Source organism: Agelaius tricolor, unplaced genomic scaffold (genome assembly GCF_023055355.1).
Source record: "Agelaius tricolor isolate 1412-34295 unplaced genomic scaffold, bAgeTri1.0.p SCAF_1, whole genome shotgun sequence".
In the NCBI taxonomy this organism is placed as follows: domain Eukaryota; kingdom Metazoa; phylum Chordata; class Aves; order Passeriformes; family Icteridae; genus Agelaius; species Agelaius tricolor.
The window spans coordinates 27,114,141-27,140,319 of NW_027269261.1; the positions used below are offsets into that span (position 1 = coordinate 27,114,141).

Sequence of the window (26,179 nt, forward strand, 5' to 3'; positions counted from 1 at the left end):
GTACTGGTTAATAACTGTTCCAGGAAGAGCCCAGCTAGGCTTTTAGACCTGAAGGACAAACAGCAGAGCTTTGTGCTCCTCTAAGACATTAAATAAAACATGTACCAAGTTAGTAACAGCAGACAAAGCAAGCCTTTAAGGCCTGTACCATGGACTTTACACAGGATCTGAGATATTTGACTGGAAACTGAAAAAACATCATCAAACATCAAATTTCATTTTCAAGGCTGCAATTCCACTTGGGAACAAACTCTCACCCCATCTCACTAGGGAACAACTCCATTTTGTTTCTACATTCAAAGCCAGCTAACCAGCCCCTCTCTGCCTCTCTCACTGATCATTTTTCTCTGTTCAATTTCACAACAAAGTCTTTGGGACCAGTAGAATTCTAGTGTTAATGGAAGTAGGTTCACTGTCAAATGAATGCCATTTTTTGGAGAAAAATACAATCCACAGGGCAAGGCATAAGAATATTCTTGAATTTTCTACACAAACCCAATCTGCAAGGAAACAGATGCTTATATAGGCTAATAAACATTCTGAACTTGCAAAAAATGTACAATATTCTTAGACAGCATCTACACAGAGCTCAATGCAATAAGGAACTCAAGTCTTCCAAACTCACTTTCTACTGCAGAAGCACTTAATGCTAAAAAATTTGTCTCAGAAGAATACAAACAGTTTAAAAAATTTGCTACTAATCCACTAGGCAGTAGGTGATGCTGTTTTCTGGCTAAAATACTGGCCAAATTCTGTAGCAAGCTGGCATTTCTGGTTCTGCAACTGATTGTGTGTGTGATTTCTAGCAAATTGGTTAATACCTTTGCAAAGTTTTGAAACCATTGACTCAAAAATAAGTTATTAACCTTCTGGTCCAACCAGCAAATCAATGCAATGAAAATTTTGCAAATTCCACCCCTGGACAATCATTTCAAAGCTTGCAGGGCAGATTACACATTTACTATTTGTTAGTTTGATAACACAGTTGCCAATCTCAGGAGGAAGATCAGAATCTGTCCTCAATGTTAATGCACAAAGATTAAAACCATTCCTTTAGAAGTTTTATAATGGTGGAAAAGTGTCCTTAAATGGTAAAAAGCCATAAGCATATATAGCCTTATGAGTGCTAAATATTAATAAGTATTCACTTCCAAGGTCAATATTCTTCTTATCCCAGGATGACTCACAAAAGGGTAACCAACCAAAAATATCTCAATTTACATCCCACTTTTATTTGTGTAACAGTGACAAGCTGTTCCATTATCTGTGGTCCACAGTGCTTCCAAATTCTGTCATAGATGCAGTAAAAGCAAGACTGACAGCTATATTCTGCTTACAGAATATACAGCTTGAAGGGAGGACAGAAATTCTGTTACAGGTACTAAAAGTAGAAAGAAACAGGTGTGTTTGTGACTCCTGATACTTTCCTGGAAACAAAGAAGGTTACTTAGAACAATATGATCTAAGAGCAATGGTATCTGGCCAAAAAATACTTTAATACTTTCAGAGCACTATTCTTCCCTTTCAGAGGGAAACAGCCCTAATAAATTTCTACAGTGAAAAGGAACATTTTTACCACATCCATTTCTTGGATCTGTTGTAAAAACTAAATACATGCTAAAGCAGTATCACTGTATTCAGTTTTATACATTAAAACGTGCAATTCTTCCTATTTTTCTTCCCTCCTTTTGGTTACCCATTCCTAGGATGCAAAGGAAGGAGTTTCTAAGACGTCACCAGAACAATGCCCAATACTTTAAACTAGTAAGAAAGAGAAAGTCATTTTTTATACACACAAGGAAGATGCACTGTTTGGATCATAATATTCTCCAGCAGAGGACATCAAGGTACAGTTCCCAAGAAAAAAAACTGACAGATATTGCACAAAATACAAATCGTTAACCTAAACTTTTGCAAAAGGCCTTGAAAATTATGCAGCACTAAACATCTCACTACAGGCTTAAAAATCCTAGACAACTTGTATGAACAAATCAGTAAGAAAGAAAAGAATCTGGATTTTACAGTCCAGTTTTCTAACTTAAAAAGAGTATAAAATGCAAGAGATGGTTCACACAATATGTGAGAGCTATGCACTGAAAGCAGTTACATTTATGTTTGTCTGTTAAATCCATTAAGTTCTTTTTAAACATGTAATTCCTTACATTTGTGAAACTTGAAGTTATGTACTTCACAGACCTAAAAATCTTACATAGCCCTATTTAATCATTGCAATTGGGCATAAGAAGGTATTTTCTGAAGTTTGGAGTATACTCTATCAGGTTCTACAAAGTCCTTTCAGTAAAGGCTACTGGATGTGATGCATATTACAATTTGAAAATATATTCACATTTCATCAGCCTTTGCATATGTTTAAAAAAATTCAACTGCTTGAAGAATGGTGCCAGAACTTGCAAATATAGCCCAAGGCATGATCTTTTCAGCATAATGCTACAGCAGTTGGAAATACAGAGTAAGAATTATCCACTTGCTAATTTCATCCAATCTAATAAATATTTGTTTAATTTGTTCTCTTAATGTAACAAGACATATGAGATACACTTGAGTATGCAGCTGTCTATAGAAAAAAGAGATTTCTCTAAGAATATGTATCCATGCAGACCTTTCATTGACACACCACCAACAGAATTCATTCTTCACCCCGTCAGGAATGTTGACCTTCACTGTCAGGATCTTCAGATTTTCCCCTCGGTTAATGGCCAGAATCTGAGTGCAAACATAAATGGCAGAGACAGATGACACACAAAATATCCAAAAGATAAACTTATCAACATTTGTGTACGCACTTGCTTGACATTCTGTAGCAAATCAGGATGGTGGTACAGTAAATCAGTTCACAAAGTACTAGAATGTACAGATAACATCCACAATTTAAACACCAATTAAATCATGCCATGGCATAACAAATACATTTTTCTTGGAGTCTGCAATCTTAGGATCCAGTTTAAGATTAAACACACTTATAATGCAAGACAGCATGAATTTTGGTGGTGGAATAATCTTATTTAATAACCCAAATTAAAACTCAAGAAATTAATTGAAGAGTGATTTCAATCAGAACTAGACCTCAGAAGTTTCTGTGCTTCAGATTCCATTTTTCTGCCCATTATTAATCCAAATTTTAAATACGTTATGAATCACAACTTGTGACACAAAGGTGCTCAGCTTAATTTGAAAGAGGATGAATTTAGTTATTCATGCCTAATTCACAAATAGCAGAAAAGGATGTAAACACTCACTCTCTTTACATTAACACTCCTGCCTCAAACCATATGCATGTACTTCTGAGTACTTACCTCCACAGTCAGGATCTAAAGCTAAGTTTGGTTGCATACAGGCTACCTCTACACAGAGTTAGTTCAATTTTAAATGGAAGACTATGACTCTACATTTAAAACCAGAACCACAACACAAGTGGCAGATCCTGGAGGATTCTGGTGGATAACTCCTAGTCTAATCTCACTATGGGAAACTGAATATTCACCTTAATACTATGAAAACTCAATGACCAGCAGATTTTAGAAACAGAATTATATTCAGAAGCAAATAAAATGCACATCTTTAGATTTCATTTTTCCTTCTGAAGTATTTTAAAGTAGAAAAATACCAAAAAAAAGAAACCCACTCGAAGCTGACATTCCTGTATGACTTCACATGTTGCTGTATGTAGCAGGCCCTGAGCACTGTCACAACAGAGCATTCTGTGTCAATCATGAACTTTAATTCAATCACTAGCTAACTCAGACATGTCACATATGTTAAATACAATGGTTTAAAATGACTCCAGGACATAGTACCAATTTATATTCCTCAGCCTTACTGCTCCTGTGACATACCAGGCCTGACATATCATTGAACAACAAAGCTAATAATAAAGATTGCATGTGAAATATTATAGCATCTGGTACCTTGACTGCCAAACCAAATGTTTTCACGTAGAAATTAGAAAGACACATTTTAACAAATCAAATGCTTTCATGTTTATTCTGACTTTACTTTTTAAAAAGAGAGAAAGCTAAATGTCAAGTTAAAATGAAATCAAAGTGATGGTCACAACAGAGAATATATGTGATAGAATTATAATGTCATCATTCAGCATGCTGTCAGCAGGGTCAATATTTGCATCACATTTTGTTACCTGGCACTACATCTGCAGAATGTGTCAGTCACTTGAACTTAAACCAGCTGTTAATGCAGTCACTAATATTATTTATATTTTTTACTCTCAAACAATCTGCCTATCCTGTTCTAAGTGATACATTCAGAGAAGAATAATCATCCAATAAATGCTCAGTTTAAGAATGGAATTATTTAATTTCGCCCTCTAATATAATAAAGCTATTTTTCTTTAGTTTTTTAAAGTAACAGATTAAAATCTGGCTATTCTAGTCACAAAGCAGTCTTCACTTCTGGAAAAAGACTGTTTTTATATGAGATTGGAACAGATCCAGGGCAAGGGTTGTAAGAAACAACATACATTTTTCAGAGAATGCAAGAACAACAATATGATCCAGTCACAAGATTCATCAAACCTTATTCTGTTTATCCTAAAAACACAACATGCTTCATTTTGCACAACTCTCTTATATGTTGCATATTGATTTAAACTCACAGAATAAGTTCTGTATACTTTGCCAAGGACTTTAAATTCCAATTCCTTTTTAAGTATGAGATTGAAAATAGAGCATTGGCCTCAAATGTTACACTTAATTCATGAATTCTTTTCCTCCCACTATTTCAGTCATCTCCAAATACAGGAAAGCAACCCCAAGGCGTACACAAACACTAAACTGTTTACAATTAGTCAAAAACTCAAATAAACTCTTGAAAGATTTTTTTTTCTTAGTTATGACTGTGTTGGTATTGCTTCTCAGCCATGTCCTAAGAGAGTCCAGTCAGGTTCTCCTTGCTGCCAAAGGAAGAAGCTGTGACTGAACCTCCCACTAGCAAAACGTTCCAGCTGGAAACACCCACAGGGTATCTGACCATGTCAAAATCTGGAGTCAGCTTTTAAAGCTGACTAAAACAAAGTTCTTTCCTCATTACAGTTTTAGTATTTTAACTTTTTCAAACAACCTGACTGCACACCAGTCCTGAATACTTCAGGACCCAAACAAGACAAAATGACATGTCTCAGAAAAGAAAATGACAGTGGCACAGGAAGTCACCCAGACCTGCAGCAGGACCAAGCTGCAGCACAGCTTACTGCACAGCACTTAAACTCACTGCAACACATGCTGCAAGGCACACTCACAGCTGCCAGGGCTTTGGTCACAAAGGCACAGCCTGTTTTCCTACAGGTGACATGCCAGGCTACTGTGCATCCCCTACACTCACATCTAAGCCAGAGCAGAGTTAGGGTTGTACCAGGTCTTTAGGATCACTTGCACTTCCATACTCAGGTGATGACAAGTTCAGTGCAGTATTTTACGGAGTCTTGTGTTTGCAACTCTAAAAAGAGGTGATTTAAAGCTGACTTCTGCCTAAAGGCATTCAGAACACTTGTCTGTATGCAGCCATGAAAGCAGTTGAGAAGGTCTCCAAAGCAGTAAGTTTTACAACTGTTCCTCAAACACACCTCTTTAACCTAAAGTTCTTGGGGATTAGTAAATTATATAAATCACTCTGGGGTTCAGGCTTTCCTATATCTTTTCCAGGTATAAGCTTCTTTTAATAATCTTGAGCCAAACCAGAGAACTCCTTCTCGTGAAGACATCTTGAACTCTATTCTTAAAGAACATATTTTTGCCAGTTTTTAAATGCACAAAGGAACTATCTCTTCACAGTCTTAGGTGAAGGAAAAAATAGAGACTTATAGATTGAAAAGGATGGTCATAACCCAAGAAAATTATGACATTAAAAAATGGCAATTTGCATCAGTAGGGGAATAAGGTCAAACGACAAAGAAAATGAAGATGATGAGAAAGACTTTCAAAAGTACAATACCAGGGTTTGAGCTTAATGAAGAAAAGGCAGATAAAGAGGAAAAAACCCCAACCTTCTCCTTACTTCATTATCAAAATACAAAAGGGAGAAAGATAGAAACTGAGAAAAGAAGAAAGAACTCAGGAACCTAAAACAGACATGAAAAGTTACAGTATATTTACAATACAGCAGATTTTACATGTTGCTTCAGAAACTGTCATAAAATACATTTTTGCTCAACCAGTACAGAGAGCCCTGTCACACCTTGAACCTTGAAACCTCACTGAAGCACAAGCAACTCAGACTTCTACAATTCACAATACAGAAATATTCAATGTATTACAATAGCTGATAGCAGAAATATACAGATAAAAGGCAGCATGTAAGTGTGCAAAACTATCCTGTGTTTACAGGACTGCCAGCTGCAAAATCAGTGCTTATTCTTTTCTGAAGAGCCAGAATGGGTAAAGAAAGAGGTATTCAGATTAGCAGCAGGCACAGGAAAGAATAAACCAAAGCAGATTGAGCTAATTGTAACATCAAAGAGACAAACTAAGGGCACATCCTGGATAAAGAACAGTGTAGCCATATAATCAAAGTGCTGACCAGGTTTGGGAAACACAGTTTTTAGCCCTCACTATAGCTAAGTAATAGTTTTCCTTAAGTAAAAAAGGATGCCTTGAACAAGAAGGCATCATACCATCAGCCCAGGAAACACTTCTGCAACATCTATTGAGTGAACATCGTGGTATTCACCACTGTGAGAGCAGGTAAAACCAAACACTCCTTCCCAGCTCAAGAATTCCTCCAACAAAAAAGGACACAAGAGAATCCATATATCATAACATGATGAATCCACCAATCTTTGTCAATGTCACCACAGTAGCCAATAGGTTGCTCTATTAACTTTTCCCAACATTCTTGAAAGAACCTTTCACCAGATAACTATCAATATAAGTACAGAAAACGTTCATGGTTATTACAAAGAGAAAAACCACAGCTACTTCTTTGAACAGCCTATTGAAATCAACAGTAGCTATTTAGTCTTTCACCTAATACCTTTCATATTGGAAAGGAGAAAAACAGCTTAAAAATTACCTATCCATGTTGTGAAATTTTTTGGTAATAAATTAATCCCTAATTAATTCAAAATGCACTGGTTCAAAACAGAAAACACAGAAAAAATGAGAGCATATTTCTTCTAAAGGAAAAGAACATTTCTGGTTAGAAGGATCTAAGTGGTCTGTCTTCTATGATATATGGTTTGATTTGGGTTTGGGATTATCATTTGGTTTTTTCAATTGGTTTTTGTTGGGTTTGTTTTGTTTTTGTTTTTTTTTAAGCTAGGTGATTGTAAATAAAACAAGAGACAATTCACTTGGTGATTAGTTATGAATTAGTGCAGAGGTCCTGACAGTTGCATTGAGTGCATCACACTTCTGCCTTTGAACTTCAGTAACAGGGGTAGCCTAGCTGTCAAGCCATCAGCTTCTCTCTGTTTGCTTCAGCCCTCCTTTCTTTATCTAGTTACATAAGGCTAAACTTGGGGCTTAGGATAACCGATGATGGTCCACAAAAGAAAAAAATGATGCCTTGCAAAACAAACTGATTTTTGGGGTACCAAAGGGTAGTCCTTTGCTCTGTTTCTTAAAACAGAGATCAAGAGCTTATTTTTGCATTTCAAGCCTCTAATACCTCTGATAGCTGCAAAGAAAAAGAAAGTATCTTTAGAATTTTAAGCAACAATTCAAAAACAAAGCAACATTTACTATAGTTAAAATGCTAAGAAAAAACCATTAAAATTTCAAGTTTTACCTGATGATGCTGAATATTCTTTATATTACAAGAAAACTCATGATACAGTTGGAATTTATCAATATCTTTTTCATTTCCATTTTTGGATGACACTTTTGCCAATGTTGACTGGATGGAAATGTACCTTTGCTGGCATCTGAATAGGAGAAAATCAGATATTTATATCTATATATATAAAAATATTTATATTTATATATTATTATATAAATATTTATATTTATATGTTTATTTATGTTTATGTTTTCACATGAAGCTTGTAAAAAGTTATTACTGCATAGATCAAATAAAAATTAAGCTTGGAGTCTGCTCAATTACAAGTGATGTTAACTCTAATTACCTGCAGAACTGGATGACATAACTTCATGCTGAGGTGACATAATGTGCACTGACTATCATACACCAAGAGAAGACATTCAAGCAGAAAAAGCTGCTCACAGCCCTTCTCCTCAAGGGAATGCAAACTCAAAAGCCACCACCTGCACTTCAGTTATGGGTTAAACTTCACATAACAAATTTTGGGAAGTTGCAAAAAAAATGGCAGTCAATCCTGAATGCTCCTCATGATTATCATACATACATTGTATCTGTAGAGCACTGAGTATTCAACTAAGGAATTTCCAGTGGTCAAAATAATGAAAGTGACAGTCAGGTAGTGACAACACATCCCTTACAAAATTACCCCCCTCACTGAAATTGTCACACTGCTGTTTCAAAGCAACTCTGCATGTTCCTAAGGTGGTGCATGTTCTGTGATAACTCTCTTGCACACAGCAGACAAAATGAAGTGACTATTGCCTGTCACAACAACTCCCCAGACATGACAACACCTGAAGTCAGGTAATGTAAGAAAACTTAAATTCAGCTAACACAAATAAAGATCAGTAAGTCCTGCTTTAAAAACAGTCATATTTGTTTGCCTTATTGGCTACCAATGCCAAAATCAACCATGACTGCACACTAGTTACACTGACTGGTTTCAGGTCAGCTGTTGGAACAAGAGCTTCAGCAGATTCACTTCTAAAAAGTTATAGCTTGAAGAAAGCACAAAGAGGGAAAACTCCCTCATGGGTCACTAATTGTAAGGGAGATCTGCTATTCACAGGGCAGAGCAAGAGTTTTTCATTCTTTGGGAGTTACAGCACCACACCATGCTCACAGCAGACCTCTACTGCACTGACAGCCAGAAGGGCTAATGAACACGCACAGGAATAGCCCTAAATCCATCTCACAGGAGCACTGTTTTCACATCATTAACAAGAAGTTCTGTATCTGCCACTAGGAGACTGCATTGTACCATGTAAGCAAGAAAGTTTAGAAAGTAAGAACGAAACTTACAACTTCCTGATGAAATCCAGTGTATCTTTATCTTTAGCAAATATGTCTGCTAAAATATGCTGCACTCCAGCCTCTACTTCCTGGATATTTGCAAGCCCTAAGAAGAAAAATAAGTATAGAATATGCAGTCATTATAATATACAGTTAATAATTACAGAAAAAACTAATAAAATTACTTCACACAACTGCACAAGTATTGTTAACTAATGTTATATATGCAAGCTGAAAGGAAACTGATTAAAGGTATCTGACTCATTTGCAAAGATTTCAAGGAATCCTAATTCATTAAAATTTTTATCAACTAAAGCTTCCTTTCCAAATCTGAAATTATATTTTTAATGAGCCTGAAGTGACCAATGCATTATTCTACGTCAAAATTATATTAAAATTAGAGAATTTTTTTCTTACTTGGATGCTAACAGATCTTGACATTTGGGACGTAAATAGTGCAATAGTAAAATTGGATATTTAAATATAATTTTGGAGTTTTTAATAAAATGAGCAACTGCAGCAGAAGTCTACATATTTTGCTACTGGTATGAAAACTGCCTAAAAGTCTTTGCAGGTAATCCTGTCTTTTCTCTGTGGAATAGTTTTATATTTCCACTGTATTGTAGCAGGAGTTTGCGCAACAATACTTTTGAGGTCAGGGTACCATCAACCTTTCCTGTGAAACACTGAAGTTATAAAATGTCTTCAAAGACATGGAGCTATAAATGTTTTCATCTCTCTGGAGAAATAATCATTCAGTTAATTCCCAACACACAGAAACCCTTCTTTCCTTCAAACGACCAAAAGAAGGAGGACATCATTCTCCTTAGCAAAGGGATGGAATTAGACCAGAAGCAGAGATAATGAAATAAAACAGACATCTTGTATTTTAATTTGATATATCTAGGTCTGCTTCTAACAAGAGTCAGTAATGAATGCCTCAGACCAAACAGCAAGAAGCCTAGAGCAGGCAGATGCAGCATTAACTGTCTCTGTCTCTGCAACACATGCTGCTGTTCACTCTGCTGTCTAATGGACAGCTTTATTTACACCATTTTAGCAGCTTGCACAGCTTCATCTATTCACTGAACCCAGAACCCTGCTTCTGATTAGGCTATAAAGTTACACACTATAAAAAAATTTATCTTGCCCCTTTTTAAGATGAGGAAGCTAAACTTACCTGCCAGAAAAAAAAAAAAAGTGAGAATAAGAACACATTATTAAATGCCTAAACTTATCAGAAGTTGTAAATTTTGGATCTTACATCTATGAGTTACTATTTCTTATGGTAGAAGTGATGTCAGAATACAAAGCTAAGGGAATCTGAAGACATGCATCATACTGAACACAGACTGAGGCACTCAAGTAGATTATTTGATCGAGACAGCATAGGCCCAAACAAGTCAGAATTTGAGAAATAATCAGAAAGTCCCCATTCAACAAGCACCACTCACACAGGCACTTTACTGTGTCCATCAGCACATGCTTGTGTAATTAGAGACATTTTTGACCATGCATACAACTGAAAAGAAGAACAAAGTTTTCTGGTTAGCCTGCTTCTTGAACTTTCCTATGTCAGGCCTTGAAACATGAACTGCTGTTTTGATTTCAATTTATTTTTAGGATAAGTTGAAAAACACTGAGAATTTAAAAGAACCAAAATATTAAGATTTGATGAAAACTTTTCTGTACTGCAAATGGCTCATTCCTTAAAAAAAACAAAAACAAAACCACTCTGATCTCAAGTTGTATATAAGCTGTCAAACTGGCTCCCAAAGTGATAAAAGTGACCCAGTTCATAGATGTATCTAACTTCTGATGCCTTTCAAAGGCAGACCATTATATAAACCTAAGCAGCATTATTTTTAGCACAGAATTGAAAATAGGTGTACTGTTTTCAAAAAACTAGTGTTTATGGTGCAACAAACAGCACTTCCTTTTGAAAATGCTCTAAATAATTTATCTGGAGTTTCACAGAGAAGATTTTTTTGACTCTTTAGATTGCACCACAATAGTCAGATATATGGCTACAATATTACTACATACAATACTGCTGTATGAAGTAATGACATATGCTGAAATGCAGTAATTTAATAACCAGAATATTTGGTAACTGATTTTCATTGCAAAATTACCAGAATTTTATAAGTAATACTTAAATAAACTGAAGTGGGAAAAGTAAGAGCCAGCCTTACTAAGGAGGTTCACAGTATCTTTTTGCTGAAATTCAAACAGTACATGTTGGGGCAAGGAAGAATAGTAGTACATCTCTACTTTAACCTCATACAAAAGGTTGCAGCAATCTTCACATTTTATTGTCAGAGATTGCCCCCTACAGATCCACCCATAACTGCATTCACAAAGATACACAATTCTGCAATCTATACATAACAATCATGCTGTTAAAAGTTCTTGCTCAAATTACAGAAATTACATCTTCTCCAATCCCTACTGTCATTCAGACACAAACTCTCCTGCTCACTCCAAATCCCCTAGGCCAGTTTCCATTAAGATATGTTTTGCTGGGTGACATTTCCTTCTGCTCAGACTATGAGCATAAACCTCTTGTACAATCAGCATTGAATCTTCAGGAATACAAACAGAACAATGGAAAGGCCTCAGGTGTGTGCTGTGGTTCCCTCTCTCTTACCAATAGAAGGTAATGTCAATAGAAGGTCAATAGAAGGTCTCCAGATTTATGTCATTTCTTTACCACAGTTATTACTATTTGCAATACAAAGAGAGAAGAAAGGTTGAAGAGGAGACATTAAATGTGTTAACATGTTATCACATGTTGCTAAAAGCACTGCTGAATTTCAAGTAGTTGCCTAACTTCCAGCAACATCAGAACAATTAAAGTCATTTTCCTGTCAAAATATTTTCAGACATTTAGAACATTACTGGTCAAAGAAGTACAGCACTTACCTTTGGTATTGGGTCTAATATAGGAAAAAAGATTGAGTTCCACAGGATTCTGCAGGAGGGAGAGAGCAGCAGGTTCTAATCCCAACTGCTTGGCCCTCTGGGCTTTGGTGCCTTTACTCCCAGATTTATAAGGTGCAGACTAATAACAAAAAGAACAAACAAAAGAAAACCAGTTATTAAAAAACAGCAAAGTATTTCAATCATGCTATGCATTTGATATGATGCACTATTCAGTAATGCAATAAAGATTACATTTAAACTAAGGTTGATCTAAAAAAGACTTAGAGTACTGACCACATGGTCTAATTCTTCCAGAGTTTTACAATTTAGCAATCCTTTTAAAAGGCAACTGGATAACTTTCCTTCTTTCTTGAACTTCTGTATCATTGTATGTGTCTTCTTTGCAACAGTACTACAATGCAAGAGATTAGTGTTAACAGTTACATTTCACAGTGACCTCGTCTATTACAAGGCTGAAACCCCTGAAAATTTTCTCATGTTAACCTTCAACAAACCCAGTCGATAATTTAAAAGTTTCTAACCATTCTTCTCTCTTTTCAGGTAGTTCAAAACTGTATCAAAATATCCTGTGGTAGTTCTAAGAAAAATCATCAAGTAACACATAATAATTACTGCTCCACACATTTCTGTAATACTACTGGCCTGGAAACCAAATAAAAAGGCCCTAGAATAAAACCACACTGATGATAGAAGATACAGATACAATTTACAGATATAATTCATATCAAAACAGTTCTGCAGCATCAAGTACAGGCTACCAGATTTAAATTCCTAGGTCGTCAGTAAGATACATGGGAGCAACCACCAGCAACAGAGATATTTTGTTATTATTTAATTACTTGTTAAGACAAGAACTATCTCAGGCCACCTTCCCTCCTTGGAAAGGATCTCTTGGTAGGGGTTAGCAGGGAGTACAAGGAGGACAACACCAAGTTGACAGAAGAGCTGACCAGTCTGTTCCCTTGCCATCTCAAGAACACAGGGTCACTCAAAAGTAAGATGGAATGGAAAGCAGTCTCATCCATTGCCACAAGCTTTGCTGATCATTTCTTTCCTGCTGTGATCTGAGATAGTTTAACCTCATCTCCTGCTACACTCCAGTCTAAGAAGGGCTCTTCACTAGAAGCCTCCCTGATCCAAGCAGGGTGCCAAGGGTTCTTAATGATTCTTTTTCTAAGAGTGGAGCTTCCATCTTATCATGCTACATATTTCCAGCAACTATTAACTACTCTTTAAGCACAAGTTTTTCTGTGCAGTTTTAATAAACTGCAAAGAACTTAAGATGTTAGTTTTTCTTTGGCAATTAATAACTCTAGATTTCTTGCTGCTTAGAGAAAACAAAAAAACAAATATCCAATCTGCCAAAAAACCTAACAAAACCCCAGATAGGTATCAAGCATAATTACCTCAGCTTTAAACTATTTTCTTTATTAGTTCCTTTACTTTATTAGTTGAAGTGTGTGCAAGGAGGTAGAACAAGGGACACAGGAGCAGCAGGCAGTTGGTTCTCACCTCCACCCAGGTCCCTTCCCGTGCTGTTGCCTCACTTACCGTAGCTCCTCCAAGGTGTGCTGCACCTCCCGCAAGGCGTCGGCCTCCAGGTTATTGATGAGCTCCTTGCGGTACCGAGCAATGAAAGGAATCGTGTTTTCCTCTTGAAAGAGCCAAATTAAGTTTGCACACACCCACGGTTCAACGTTTGTTATTTCTGACAAGGTCTGTCAAAGGAGAGAAAAAAACCCAAACCCAACAACCAAACTCATTTAAGGGAGATGGTAGATTGCTTTAAACAGCCTCTCATTCAGCATTCAAAACCACTCCCAGAACATTGCACTGGCCAGCAGACACTACTGTCCTCCCCAAGACGGGATGTCAGGCATCCAGCCACCACATGCAGCATTTCACCAAAAATACAGCAACCAATGTTTCCAGAAACTTGTAACCACAGTAAAAAATGCAAGAAGCAGTACCTCTTGGGAAGAAAAAAAAAAAAAAAAAAGAAAAAAAAACAAGGAAAAAAAAATCAAACCAAAATTATAAACAAAGCAGAAACAGCAGTTTATGCTGTTATGTGTCTGTACAAAGCAACTCAGAAAACTTGGAATTTTTTTTAAGCCAACACTGACATACCTCGTGGTTCAGCTAAACAAACAAAACCCACAAAGCCAGAGGTGATCCAAATCCCATTCAACCAGTAACAGGAAACTAGCAATACTACTGCCAGTGTCAAGACAAACCAAGCCTTGCAAAGTTAAACATGATTTTGTACAAATTGAGCTTTCTAAAGTTATAGGGTATCAATATGGAATCACTGACACCCTATGCAAGAAGCTTATCACAGTAGCATTGTAACCATCAAGATCTGTTTGCACTTCACTACAGCAGATACCGTAGGTAGAGGGCTGATACAAAAGCCTTTTAAAAGTTTCCTTTTGAAGCCTAAAAATGTAACACCTGCACAATCATATTCACTCCTTTTAGAGCACACATAAGGATCAAATTCTCCATATGTATTTCCAGGAATATGTGAGAAAACCCACAAAATTTTACAGCTTTCTTAATCAGACTGTACTAAGGATGATGAATACAATACGTCCTATCTATTCCCATTCTATTCATATTAAAATCTTCCATGATCACATCCAGGCTTCCAGCACAAGAGCTATGCTAAAACTGCCTCCAGCCCAATGGCTTCAAAGTTAAAACCCTACAAAAAGATGATGTCTCCCTTGTTGTCACTGCTGTGTGAGGAATGCAAATCTCCTTCCTTGACAGAACCATAAATTGATAAACACTCTCAAATGGGTCTCTGCATTTAAATGATCCACACTGACTAAATACTAAGTTGAAAAACTGCACACAAACATCCCAAATCAATCAGCATCCCTTCCTATGGGAGTTTCAGTTGCGTACATCCACCAAAAACCCCATGTGCTCATACAGGAGAACCACACAAACTGTTACAGGCAAGCTTTGTTCTAAGGACACCCAAAGTCACAGATCTTAGAATGATGTAAAAGTTTGATGTCTTAACAGTTACCAAGCAACACCTATATTTATACACATTTTATGATAACCTAAGCAGAGGTTAAATGACAATTTCAGAGGACTGAAATTGTACGTTAAGATTGTAAGCACTAATTATGCAGGAAATAATTTCATTGGTACCTCAGAAAAGGAAAAAATCTCATACCTGTACAATATCCCAGTTCATTTCAAATTCTTCTTTTATTTTCTTGCCTCCCAGATTTTTAACTGGCTTTCCTTCAGGACATGCATTCAATTTAATCTTTTTAGAAGGTGGTTCATCAAATGCAAACTCTTCCTCGCATTTCTCTTGTTTCACTACAGGAACACTTGTTGAGGGTTTTTCATCATTCACTAAACTGTTCTGGTTTCTCCTTTGGAATGAATTCATTTCCATTTTCTTAGGCACTTCTGGTGTTCGATTTAAACTTTTTGCTTTGGTGCCTGCATTTTCTTCCTTAGGTTTTAGAAGTTGCATTTTATTATCTTCTACAGGTGCAATAGGGAAGGATACATCCTGCCAGAAAGACATTAGAACCATATTAAGCACTGACTGTTACAAAGTGCTTCAACATTTCATTTCAACTCTAAAAAGACTTGCTACCAGATATCATTTTCCCAAGTAATGTCTCTGGCAGCAAAACACCAAGCCAGAAATCAAGTAACTCAAAATGTATCTTGCATGGAGGAAACAAAACAAACATAGCAGCCCTCTGATTAAGTTCAAATAAAATTGTCCTGCAAAGAATTTAATAGGACCTTTCTTCAGAAGACACTGACCTACAATCTTTGCCTCCATTCATGTCAACAAAACAGGAAACAGCAGGGCAGGGAAGCACTTCTGAGGTGTTAGGTTCCCAGCACGGGAACTGGAACTGGGATCTGGTCTGCCAAGATACAGTTTAACCTTGGACAAGCCACACCTTCTTTACTGACTTTCTGCAGAGATCATACTCAGAAGTCAGAAGGCTTCTGTCTGGCTTCTGGCTTCTGTCATGATGTGATACAGAAGCATGTAATTTTCAATATAACTCTGTTCTATATTAATAATAATAAAACTGCAATCCTTACTGGGTTGAACAGCCATGCAAGGAAATGTAAGAAGAGGCTGCTTGTTTTTGTGATACCCAAACAGTGAAAAGGTAGAAGACAACAAAGTTGCAATACCAAAACCAGAGAGAACAGAGGCATTTTTTTATTTACATTGTTGAAAGAGATCCAGGGAAAACCATATCCTATTATCATTGGCCAAAGTTTTCAAGGAGGACCTTTCGAACATGGACACTTCAATGCAAAACAAAGCCATGCTTATCCAACACACTGAATATTCACAGGAACAGTGGAATTTTATCAGCTGATGAGACTCGGGCAACCAACTCAACCAGAGTCAGAAAATCTGCTCATGCTACATCCCAAGAGCAGCAATTAAATGTCTCTTGCTTATAGATACTCACCATTTCCTCTTTTATTGCTACCTTCTTGACCATTTTCCTGGCCACAGTTGATCGTGGAGCAGCAGCTTTTTTAGTTTTTGCCTCAGTTTTCACTGGCAAACGAGGTCTCCTGGCAACTTTGTTTTTTGGCTCCCATTCCTCCTCTTCCTCCTCCGATTCAGAGCTCCTGAAAAACAAATGAATCAACAATATTGTTTATGAGAAGAATAAAAAAAATACACAAGTGAGCTAGTCTTGAGTGGTTTTTGGCATGAAAGAAAGTGAACAGGAAAAATTAACAGAAAGGTAAAGAGACTCCACACTTCTGTTTAAGCCATTAGCTCTGAAATCTACCAACTTTTATGATGTATACACACATCATACACATGACTCTTTGGACAAATGGCAATTCACTTTCATCCTACCTTCATTATGAGCATGAAGAAGCCTAAGTAATCTGCATTTTATAACTGAAGTTTTGTGCATGAAAACTTTTTGATCAACTTCTTAGAAACTGATTGTTGTTCTTATGCAATTGCTCATGCCTAGCATAAACCTTTAAAAAAATCCTAAGGAAAGAAATGATCTTACGAATTAAGAAATGAAGGTGGTTCTTCTGATGTAGGGGCTTTGGCTACACATTTCACCCTCCTTGGTAGAGATGACATCTGAAACAGAGGAAACAAGAGAGAAACACAACATTTGGTTGAAGCTGTATTCTCACTGTCAAATGTGCCCTAATAATGTCTTCAGCAATCACAAAAGTTTCCTCTAGAGCAAGTTTGGTTTTCTCAGTAACCAAGAATTTAGGCCACAGCCAGCACACATTCAACAATCTTGTCAAGTAAGCTAACAAACCAGCAGCATAACCTCTCAAACTACTTTTCTCTTCACATGGAGGTAATTATTTGGCTTGCATGTAAAGCTGTTCTAGCAAAAATGTTACTGTTCTCTCATTTTATTGGGTGTCACATATAGTATGCCAGTCTTTCCTCCATCCATTTAAAAAGCATAGCAACTCAAAATCTAGTAAAGTGAGCTCACGTGTGGTTTTGATGGGACAGAACAAGGCAATTGTCCATTTTCAGCTAGATTTTTACATTTAAAGATTATCTGTTGCTTGTATGCACAATAAGAGCTATCATTTTGAATGAGCTGCACCTTGGAATATAGAAAGTGCATAAAACAACCACCAAAAGTAAAAAGGGGAGGCACATGCTTTCCCCTGACCCAAGATTCATACCTACAATAGCTGTATTTCAGTTAAACAGTTACAGAATTGATTGGGCCCATGAATTTCAATAATCATATTTAGCAGTCTTAGTTAAAAAATGTTAAGTATCCTCAAAATTTTATCTGCCAGAAAATCAAAATTTACAAAACTTAAATAGCAAAAAAAATCTTTTCATTTATTTCAATTACTACAAAATTCAGAAGCATATTTTACCTATATCTGGTACAATTTCATAGTAACTCATATTTTTATACCTTGACCTTTGATCCAGCCTTACCACTGCAATGGGAACCTTTAAGTCCCATGTTTGCACAATACATACCAGATAAGCATTTTCCAAAGTGCCATTTAACTCAAGGGCAAAATGCCCTTTAATCCAACTTTATTCTGGCCTCTGTTCAAGCACTAGAACACACTTGTTATTAATGGCTTTCAGAAGTTTCTCTTGTAAAGCAGCACAAAAATTTAGATGACAATTTTCAGCACTCCAGTAAAAGAAGCAGTATTGAGGGTCACATCAAAAAGCACCATTGGCCCACTTGCAAAGCACCTTCTTGAGCTACAATCTTGGTCAACAACAGGCCAGTATTTCTGTGCTGTTTCATAATGTAACTGGCTGGAACACACATCTACCACAGAAAAACATAAATCTCCAAAGAATATGACAAATATTACTCACCTTATCAGCTTCCCAGGTGCCTTTTCACTGACAGTTCTGAGACACCCCCAAATTCATCCAGACACTGCTTTCTCTGTGTTCCTTCGCTCTTAATACCTGCACAGTCAAAACCACAGTTCTGAATTAATTACTTATTTACTCTCATTACTTCAGAGGCATGAAAAGAATGTTTCCATTTTTATATCATACTTCAATGTGTGAATGGGAGATACCTAACTTTGGAAATATTGGTGTTTAATATTTTTTGTGACATGCAAACCAGATGGATCCCTAATCCACTCTTTTGTAGGTGCTGGGACACTTCATGTTTCTTTTCAGCTAATACAACTAGCTGGGTATTCTGGGAAAATGATCAGTTTTTAACCAAATTCTTCATGGGTAGCCATTAAATCACTGCAAGTAAAACGGAAAAGACCAATATACATGGTCTCTTATTTGAGGTGAGCATTGACCCTAATGAGCAACACCACCCTAAATATCTCTATCAATTTGCAACACTCAACATGGAGCATGAAAGTTCTGGAGCCTACCCAGAAGCTCAGGTAGAAGGAAAACCTCAACTAGAAGGTCCTTTTTTCTGCTAGTGTTTCCCTCCTCACCTCAAGTGGCTGAGGGTCTCAAAATATCTCAACATTTGTGTCATTACATTAAGTAAGATTATGGCAAAAATAATGCTCATTTTATAAAGTTAATTGCATTTCCCGACATCCAGTTCTGGTGACCTATCTAACTCTCCTTATCTGCAGAAGAATAGGAGATGAGCTCCTCAGTAATTCTCTATGACAGGCCAAGCTGTGGTCAGAAGTCAAAATGGAGTTCTACAGCTGAAAATAAAAGCCAACACCAAAAAAGCATATGTAAGATAAATATCAAGCATGGGGTATCACAAGGGAAATTAAAACAAAAAAAATCATATTTCCACTTCAAGGTGGGGCTAAATTATAACCACCTCCCCTTTTCATAATGAATACAACAAACTAACTGTGCTTTCTATTTGTAGAAAAGAATCTTATCGCTACTACATATAGACTTTTTATTTACAAAAAAAAAAGTTAATTGGAACCCACAAAAGTACTTCTTGTTTAATTTCAAATTGCCAGACAGCTGTCTGCTAAATTTTCCTCCTGATACGCCTGTGCTGGGGTGTGCAGACACCTACATTTAATGACTAAGAAAAACAGCCCTTCTGTGATTCACTGCGGAGGGGAAGGCAGGGAAGAGGATGAAAAAGAAACAAGCTTAAATGCCACTGATGATGAGAGATAACGAATACAGAAAGCAGCCTGGAGACAGTCCCTGAAGTGAAGCAGGAAGACTCAAGAAACAGCAAAGGCGAACACTGTTAAGTCCACATGGGGCATCTACAACAAACGCTGACTGCTGCTCTGACAGTGAGCTACTGCCAGCTCCATGCTCCACTTCTGTGGGGATACAGTCCCCCACATCCCCTACCTCGAGTGTTCAGGGAACTGGGAACAGCTCTATGCACCCTCCCACAGCGTGCTGGCACCAAGCCAGCGAGAAGTTGGCCACTTATCTCCTATTCTATTTGCCAGATAGACTGGTCTCAGTGAGAAAACTGCCTTTAACACTTCCTTCTCTGTCAGCTCCACTTAACCATATTCCAGTATTCCATATTCCAGTGAGAGCTGGTTTCTACTCCAAGTAAAGAAATTATAGTCCCTTCCAAGTCCAGAAGAATCCCACAGCTGTGGAAGAGCCAATTACCAAACTGAAAAATTAAGAGTAACCTATTTATACCAGTCAGGTCATTTTCCCTTCCTGTGTCTGCATTCAGTTTTGCTGTACCTTGTCACAGATGTATCACAGATGTTCACAGTACTTGGTGTTTCCTTATCAGCTGAAGGAAGTAAACACACAGTATCCAGAATTGTGCACAAGTTATCCAGCCACTCTGGTTAGTATTTCCCCAGCTTGCCAATTGTCATATTCAACTTCAACATGCTCTGCTCTAGCAGCTCTTGTCACACCTGAGGCTAGTAAACTTCTGTCCACTAACCATCAGCTAACACACCTTTTCTTATTTTATGTACACTGTCAGTGACCTTTTAATTTCTGACAATGCTGCTCTTTAAGAAAAACAGTTCTTATCTCATCAACAATTTTTTACTTCCATGAGCAAGCAACATGAGCTAGGCCCTGGAAACTTTGGCCTTGCACACAGATTTGAAATGAAGCAGCAGTCAGGAACTTAAGTAAGTTCCTGACTGCTGCTTCATTTCAAATCTGTGAACAGATTTGTAGATCTTTTGCTTCTTTAGGATAGGCTGAAACCTTAATGCTGAACCTTCACACTAGACCTTTGATCCTCTGTTCAAGGGAATCAAACTCACCTCCTTGTCCATGTCCCAAATGACAGCATGAAGCATCATTGCTTGAAACACACTCTTCCATCACTAAAGCATGGCTTCTCCACAAAACTCAGCAGTTATAGCATGTTCTTTGGAAGTACTTTCCAGGTAAAAATTAAAGAAATTCACAGAGCTATTATCCTATCCAGTGAAGAAGAGCTGAAACTATTTAAATCATTGCTACTGTAGATAAATATACCTGCTAGGTTCACTCTCCAAATAGTTTGGCATCAGTTTTGTTGCCAGTTATTTTGCTCCCACCACTTCTATCCTTTGCACCCAATGCAGAGCTCCACATCACAATTTGGATGGCTGCAGTACTTCTCCCTGCTTGTCAGCTACTCATTAAAATAAGGCTACTGTAGTTTGGGGTCAGGCTACACAAAGAATAAAGACTGGCCAAGTAGCTCTTATCCTTTACTGTACAGAATCTTAATATGAGTATGCACAAAACACACAGCAAGGAAATAATCATTTCTCTGGTCTCTCTCCCCAAATAGGTCTAGGCTGCACACAGAATATAAGTAGATTGAAGAGAAGAACAGTCTCTAAATGAGATTTAGATTGCCCCTTAACATAATAGGGTCTTTAATCCTCAATCTCCCTATTCATGCAAAGGCACAACCCATTAAAAATAATTTTCTTATGTGAATCCAGGTGGCATAAGCAACTGTTTGCCAAAAGAGAAGTTTAATAACAGTTTAAAAGTAATTAGTTAAAAAAATTCTCACTCCCACCACCATTTGTCCAGCTCCCCCAAAAAATCCCTGCACTAGCACACACCTCTTAAAACTCTATCAGTGGAGCAATGATTTTCAGATTCAAAAATAGCCCTAATAGATTTTCCTACCTGAAGGCACAGGATTAAAAAAAATCAAAACAAAACACAACATCAAAACCCCAACAAACAAATAAACAACGCAAAACACCATTACCATCATAAATACACTTGGAAATTCATTTCATTTCAGTAACTGCAACAAGCCTTGTCCAGCTGAAAAGCACACAGAAACTTCTGAATCCATTTTCCAGTTAATCCAAAGCAACACATTCCTTACAAAACAGGGATCTCTCTATGCAGAAAGCTCCTCAAACTTTGCTCTACAGCCTTTGCTTTTCTGTCACAAATAAACCAGCAAGCATAATAGAATTTTTCAGTTTAACTTCTTCTTAAGTCTAACAATACTAGCCAAATCAGCATTTATAACATGAAGCACCTGGAGCAGGACAAAAAGAGCACTATACAAGTCCCATATGACAAGGGAATTTTGGACCATTCTAAGCACAATGGCCACTTCAATAAGTATAAGGAGAGTCTCAACAGGTTGATTTTGCTTGTCATTTTAAGATACCTTCACTGCAATAACATTCTACGGAAAAGAAATATCAAAATGTCAGCATACAGTCAGCAACAATGGGAAAAGATGCTATGCAGACCAATGGTAGGGACTTGTATGGAAATCTTTCTGTCTCTCCAGGTTTTTATCCTGCAGAGATAAGCCAGCTGAGTTGTACTTCCAAATATAAATCCAACTTACTGTAATCCTCTTGAGGTTAAAACCTTGGAGAACTCCCAGACACTTTTGCTAGAAGCTAGTGCAGATTTCCAAGGACTTGTCCTGTACAAAGCCAGTCAGGCCTGCCTGAGGAAGGAGTTGCAGACACAATTTAGGATCCTCCAGCACTGACTGGAAAATTACAACCACAAAGAAACAGAGAGACATACAGGGTACACACATATACCAAAACAGTCCTCAAAGCTAATCAGAGAGGAAAAGGTGTAAGAAACAGTAAGAACACCACCTTCTGTTTTTACTTACAGAAGTACCATCAAAAAGGCCAAGCACAAAGATTGTGCCCCTAGAAGGTGCATTCTACCCCATGCCTGTTCCTATAATTAATGGTACCACTGAGGAAAAGGAACAACCCATGTAATGCAGCACCCTGTAAATGAATCAGAAGAGGTCTGCCCAAGAAAGGGAGGGCACAAACCCTCATTTTCCTCAGTCCTCTGCTCTCAAACCACCTATGAAAGCATTATCCAAAATCAGGGGATACTGCTTCTGATGCAGCAACAGGTGGCTACATCATGTGCAGTCATTCCTTTTCTCCAGTCCACCAAACCAGCCCCACAGAAACACATCCATCCTGGTTCATTTAACGGGATGTCTTCACTCCCAAAAGGATATGGAAAACACACATCTCTTCTGCATGACTACAACCCAGCAGAGTTTATCACACCAGAACACTCATTTTGGAGGCTTGGAGGTAGAAGGGGAATTTGAGAGCAAAGCATTGTTTGTTGCTCGGTGACTCACTACCACGCCAAATCACTGCTTCTCGGCCCAGAAACGCCACCGAGATGAAAATACACTTTACAACATACTCCGAAGCCCTATTCTCTCCCTGGCGACACGGATTTCTGCAGATATGCTGACAGCGTTCAAGAGCAAGGGCTAACAGAGCCACATGCCACCCTCGCCGCCTGGGAAGGGCATCAGTTCCGTGGGAGAACCACGGCAATGTGCCACCTCTCAATCGCCTTCCTGTCCCTTCCAGCTGTCCCGTCCCAGCCTAGCCAGGGGTGCCCGCACACATCCGCGGTCACCCCCTCGCAGGGGTCGGGCAGTTCTCTCCCCGGGCAGAGGGGCTGGAAATGGAGGGAGAAGAATAGGCTCGTTTGGTCCTGAACAACCGAGACAGGCGCGAACCCTTCGTTTGCCGGGCGCTGCGGCGTGGCACACAGGGCGCTGGGGCCAACACGGCGCCGCTGCCCGCCCTGCTTCACCCCCAGCCCGGTCCCAGCGAGGGGCGGGCGGCTCCCCCCGTCGTTACCCCCTGCTGCCGCCGGCTGCCGCGTTTGAAAGGGCCGCCGGCGCGGCAATGGCGGACTCGCCGCCCGACGCGCCGCGGGGCGGAGCAGGAAGCGACCGCCGCGCCGCGCCGCAGGAAGCGCAGCCGGGCCGGAGCGGGGCCGGTGCCGCCACCGCCCCTCCCACCGCCCCTCCCACCGCCTCCCGCACCGCCTCCCGCACCGCCTCCCCCACCGCCTCCCGCACCGCCCCTCGCACCGCCCCCACCGCCCATGGCACCGCCCCCGCTGACCCTCTCACGGCCCCTCACACCGCCCCTCGTACCGATCGTCGCGCTGCCCCCGCTGCCCCTCACGCCGCCCCTCGCACTGCCCCTCACACCGTCCCCGCTGCCCCTCACACCGCCCCTCACGCCGCCCCCGCTGCCCCTCGCACCACCCCTCGTACCGCTCCTCACGAGAGCGGCCCCGAGAGCTGCGAGGGGTGAGGGGTCGAGGGCCAGCGACCCCGAGGTCCCCCATGGCGAGAGCATCAGCTGCCTTTCACTTAAACCGAGGACTAAGGGCGGAATGCAGAAATGAGCCCGTTCGGTTCTGGGCGAATAGGAGATCGAAAGGTGTTAGCCAAGGAGCAGGGGTTTTTCACGAGGGTCTTGGGAAGCAGAAGTCGTCGTTGTGTGAAGCTGAGATACTGTGTCAAAGGTGACTGCAGAAGACGCAGAAATAAATACACGCCCTTTCAGCCCCCGGAGTAGATAGGAACATGCAGATAGATCCCAATATACATACCATACTCTTGTTCTTTACCCACGCCCACTAAAATTTGCATTGTTTTTGCTTAAAAGCATTTGCACACTAGTGCTGGAAAAAGTATACAAGGGTTGGGTGCCTTCCTTACAATTCCATCTGAAGTTATGTTCCCCTGCAGTCTCTACCTATTCCTTCATCATCCATAATCTTCTAAGTTAGCGTTCAGCAAGGATCCTGTGAAGTCCGAATTTCGTGTAAAAAATTTAATGGGTGCTGGCTTCTGGAGCCATCACCAGAAGCACGGAGCAAGCACACTGCTACATTAAAGCCGCCTTTCAAGCTTCCATTACCCTAAAAGGTCTTCTGCTTTGTATCATAAATATTTGTAACTTGTGGTCATAACTACGAGCCAGCTGTCCTCCAGCCTTGGAACAGCAACATCTTAAATGTAACTAAGGTGCTATAAACTTAAATAATTCATAATTTTTCATCTTGACTTTATAATAAATGTGTGTTTAACAGTCTGGAATGGTTTTAAACACAATAATGTTCAATGCAGTGTGACTGCTCTCTTTGTATGGAGTTTACCTGACCTCCTTAGCTTTCAGAGGCCTGGAGAGAGACTTATGCACGTACTTGTCTTTATGCATTGGGTTTTACCTTTGGTGCCAAATCTTCAGCTGATATAAACTGTCACAGCTCTGTTGATTTAAATAGGGCCTGTGATTTACACAAGTTGAGGATCTGACTCACAACCTTCAAGAGGACTGTTCACATATTTAAGGGTAATCAATTGTGCAAGTGTTTCCAGCCTCAGAGCTGATTGACCTGGAGTTTTGGACTTCTAAGAGCTGAGCAAAGGGTAGTTTAGTGTAATACTAGGGAGCATGAAATCATATTAGATCATCAGGTTTTCAGATGAAACATTGTCATTTATAATAGAAAAGGTTCTGATTCTTTTTACTTCAGATCAGATTCTACTCTTATGCCAAAACAACTTTTAAATAAGTATAGGAACTCAGTGCACTATGTAACTAAGGACAAAAGATTGCTACTATAAATACCTTAAAAGTAATATTTAAAGACTTGTTCTGATTAAATTTTGTAACACTTAGAGTACAACTTTGTGCAGAATATAAAAATACTGCCTGTGTCATCTGACTCCTTTGATGCACTGCATTAAAATTCCTATGTCTAAGTACATATCATTCAGGCAACTTTACTTCTCTTCTATTAATAGTTTGAAATTAGGTCACTATTCTTGTAAGGATAGGCTAAGCCTGTACAACTGATTTAAAAGAAATTACTTATATATAAATGTTTGGGTTTCTTTCTCATGCTCGTCTACAGTGACACCATTCCTTATCTATAATCAGTAATTTTTCTGTCTGTTCTGGCATATGTATTCTATGCTGGCAGGTTTTTGTAGATTTGTTTATAGTGACCCCTGCTGCAAAAGATTAAGACTGACGTTTCTCTAAGCCTTTAAAAAGACATTTACCCAATTATTTCTGAGTTCAGCACAAAAGAACCAACCAGATGTAAGTCCAAGTATAAAACATTTGAAACTCCCTAATCTGGATAGTCTTCAGTAAAATTAGTTGAATCATACAACTGCTTTTCCTCTCTCACATGCATAGGATTTACTTTCTAATGCAATGCAATATAGTTGCAAAGTAAAGTAGCTTCCCATTTCCTAGAAGTAAGGCTTGTTCTTTGTGTTATTGTTCTTTGATAAGGGCTAGACTTGACACCAATAAATCAATGTCTCAACTGCTACATGTAAATGTTTTCAGAGTTCCACTCAGGAAAGCATCGTGCTTATGTTTATCTCTGTTCAGG

General features: G+C 38.7%; 1 protein-coding gene across 3 annotated transcripts in view; it reads right to left on the bottom strand.

Moving 5' to 3' along the window:
• SRBD1 (S1 RNA binding domain 1) overlaps window positions 1-23,762 on the bottom strand; it is a 123,008-nt gene extending 99,246 nt beyond the window's left edge. The window contains exons 1-12 of one of the 3 annotated variants that reach the window (XM_071427658.1): window positions 23,611-23,762; window positions 22,314-22,418; window positions 18,404-18,499; window positions 17,082-17,158; window positions 16,512-16,677; window positions 15,224-15,574; window positions 13,582-13,748; window positions 12,304-12,421; window positions 12,010-12,148; window positions 9,094-9,190; window positions 7,759-7,894; window positions 2,621-2,724 (exon numbers count right to left, since the gene is read on the bottom strand). In XM_071427658.1, the coding sequence (XP_071283759.1) occupies window positions 2,621-2,724; window positions 7,759-7,894; window positions 9,094-9,190; window positions 12,010-12,148; window positions 12,304-12,421; window positions 13,582-13,748; window positions 15,224-15,574; window positions 16,512-16,677; window positions 17,082-17,158 (1,355 nt within the window). In that variant the 5' untranslated portion in view covers window positions 18,404-18,499; window positions 22,314-22,418; window positions 23,611-23,762. Of the gene's footprint in view, window positions 1-2,620; window positions 2,725-7,758; window positions 7,895-9,093; window positions 9,191-12,009; window positions 12,149-12,303; window positions 12,422-13,581; window positions 13,749-15,223; window positions 15,575-16,511; window positions 16,678-17,081; window positions 17,159-18,403; window positions 18,500-22,313; window positions 23,467-23,486 lie in introns of those variants that run through there. The other 2 variants (XM_071427668.1, XM_071427677.1) reach the window with 2 other exon arrangements.
• Between the last annotated feature and the right edge of the window lie 2,417 nt (window positions 23,763-26,179).